Source organism: Ammodytes marinus (genome assembly GCF_949987685.1).
Source record: "Ammodytes marinus genome assembly, chromosome: 25".
NCBI lineage: Eukaryota > Metazoa > Chordata > Actinopteri > Uranoscopiformes > Ammodytidae > Ammodytes > Ammodytes marinus.
The window spans coordinates 1,938,407-1,940,906 of NC_137229.1; the positions used below are offsets into that span (position 1 = coordinate 1,938,407).

The 2,500-nt window shown below is 39.8% G+C and overlaps 1 protein-coding gene across 1 annotated transcript in view; it reads right to left on the reverse strand.

Annotated features, from left to right (window-relative positions):
- dcst1 (DC-STAMP domain containing 1) overlaps positions 1-2,500 on the reverse strand; it is a gene marked incomplete at both ends in the record, with an annotated part of 29,714 nt that overhangs the window by 26,702 nt on the left and 512 nt on the right. Inside the window, one exon of the mRNA XM_080053329.1 lies at positions 1,660-1,722. Coding sequence (XP_079909455.1) covers positions 1,660-1,722 — 63 coding nt within the window. The remainder of the gene's footprint in view (positions 1-1,659; positions 1,723-2,500) is intronic.

Below are 2,500 nucleotides of genomic sequence, written 5' to 3' on the forward strand. Positions count from 1 at the left end.
GTGTGTGTGTGTGTGTGTGTGTGTGGGTGTGTGTGTGTGTGTGTTTGTGTGTGTGTTTTTGTGTGTGTGTGTGTGTGTGACAAGACTCTGCCTACGTCACACATAACTTCAGAATGTGTTGAAGGAACATTCCAACATTTAAATTTTAATAATTTTCTATATTTGATGGGGGCATTGAAAACCATGTCACATACATTTACAGGGTGTTTTCAGATTTTTCAGAGGGTATTTTGCCCCAACCACCCTGTTAACCTCCCTCCCTGTTTCATACATTTTATAATAATATATTGTAAAGTATATAAAGGTTGCGTTCCGAATCGCATACTCTTTCTTTTTTCTATTCTACATACTACATCCGACGATAAAAATAATCTAGTTGGGATGCAGTAGGCATACTATTGGGACATACTTTACTCTCTTATTTCATCATAACATTGCGCCTTGATCTTGCCTCTTGCTTTTATATCCGTCTCATCCCCGTTTGTTTTCATATGGAGGCTTCGTCGATGTGATGTCACTTCACGTGCGCACTGGATTGTGGGTCAGAATCGCCCAAATAGGATGCAGTTTTCAACACTAACAATCTTGGCCGCATGAAGTAGGACATCCGGGTACTTCTAACCATCCTAAATCTGGCCACAAGAATCGGGACATCCTAAATCTTTTTTCTACCAAACTATATAGTAGAAAGTATGCGATTCGGAACGCAACCATAGTTATCTGGTTCTAATAATATTATGTTATAATAGCCTGTAAACATTAGGTGTGACGTTTTCTCACCGATGAAGAAAACTGCGGCTGCGATCTTGAAGCCAAACGTCAACTGGAGGCTGTGAGAGATTCCCAGGAACAACACTGAGGAAACGGAGACACACACACACACACACACACACACACACACACACACACACACACACACACACACACACACACACACACACACACACACACACACACACACACACAGGCACGTGATTGGTTCATTGATCCAACTGAACAGTTTGACAGAAGCTACGCACTATGGCTTCAAAGGTGTAGTCAGTGATTCTGGAGAACGCTTGTTGTCAAACTCACTTTTTGTCAAAATCAGTGAATATCTCCTCATGATCCACTACCTGTCTGTACTGTGTGTGCTGGAAAGAAATCCAGTGTACGCTAAACTGGTATGTAAACACAGGAGCCTAGTCTGTGTCTACACCTTTAAAGGAAAAACACTCAGGTTGCGTTCCGAATCGCATACTTTCTACTGTATAGTTTGGTAGAAAAAAGATTTAGGATGTCCCGATTCTTGTGGCCAGATTTAGGATGGTTAGAAGTACCCGGATGTTCTACTTCATGCGGCCAAGATTGTTAGTGTTGAAAAGTGCATCCTATTTGGGCGATTCTGACCCACAATCCAATGCGCACATGAAGTGACGTCACATCGACGAAGCCTCCATATGAAAACAAACGGGGATGAGACGGATATAAAAGCAAGAGGCAAGATCAAGGCGCAATGTTATGATGAAATAAGAGAGTAAAAGTATGTCCCAATAGTATGCCTACTGCATCCTAACTAGATTATTGTTATTGTCGGATGTAGTATGTAGAATAGAAAAAAGAAAGAGTATGCGATTCGGAACGCAACCTCAAATATTAAATCAGAATAAGTGACGTCACCTGCACCGCTAGCTGCTCCGGCCATCGCCCTGACGACCAGGTGACGACTCAACCGCTCAACAGCTGCAACAGACACACAGTATAACTCACATGACATATATTATCTTGTTTTTACAGTAATAAGATTGTTATTTGTTATAGCACATACACTCACAGGCACACACACACACACACACACACACACACACACACACACACACACACACACACACACACACACTCGCACACACACACGCATTCACTCACACACACTGACAGGCACACACACACACACACACACACCCTCTAAAAAGAAAAAGCATTCATAATCATCTATGTTTTTTCATATTTTTTTTTCTTTTTACTCTCAGCTCTTTTAAATCGGGTCTCAAAACGTTCTTGTTTCCCTTTTAACCTGTAATTTTTTTTTTTTGGTAAAATGTTTTAATTCTTTTATTTAGATGTTGTATTTTTATCCATGTTTTAAATTTGTTCCTTTTTTGTATTTGTATTCTTTATTTGATTTTAACCCTGTGAAGCACCTTGAGTGGCCCTGTGCCTGAAATGTGCTCTATAAATAAAATTGCCTTGCCTTGCCTTGCCTATAGCAATGTTAACTCTCGTGTTCCATGCCAATACAGTCTGTGCCATTGAACTGAATTGACGGTTGTTCTACCCTGTAACAAAAGCTATTATATTAATTTTAGCCTTTTTCTTTGTATAAGTTAGTTCGATAGATCTACCAATCACACTGCCAGAAAAACTACCCAAGGTCTTATTCTTTTTTTTTTTTTAACATATTTTTTTTGGCATTTTTGTGCTTTATTGATAGTGTAGAGACAGAGTTGAAATGGGGCAGAGA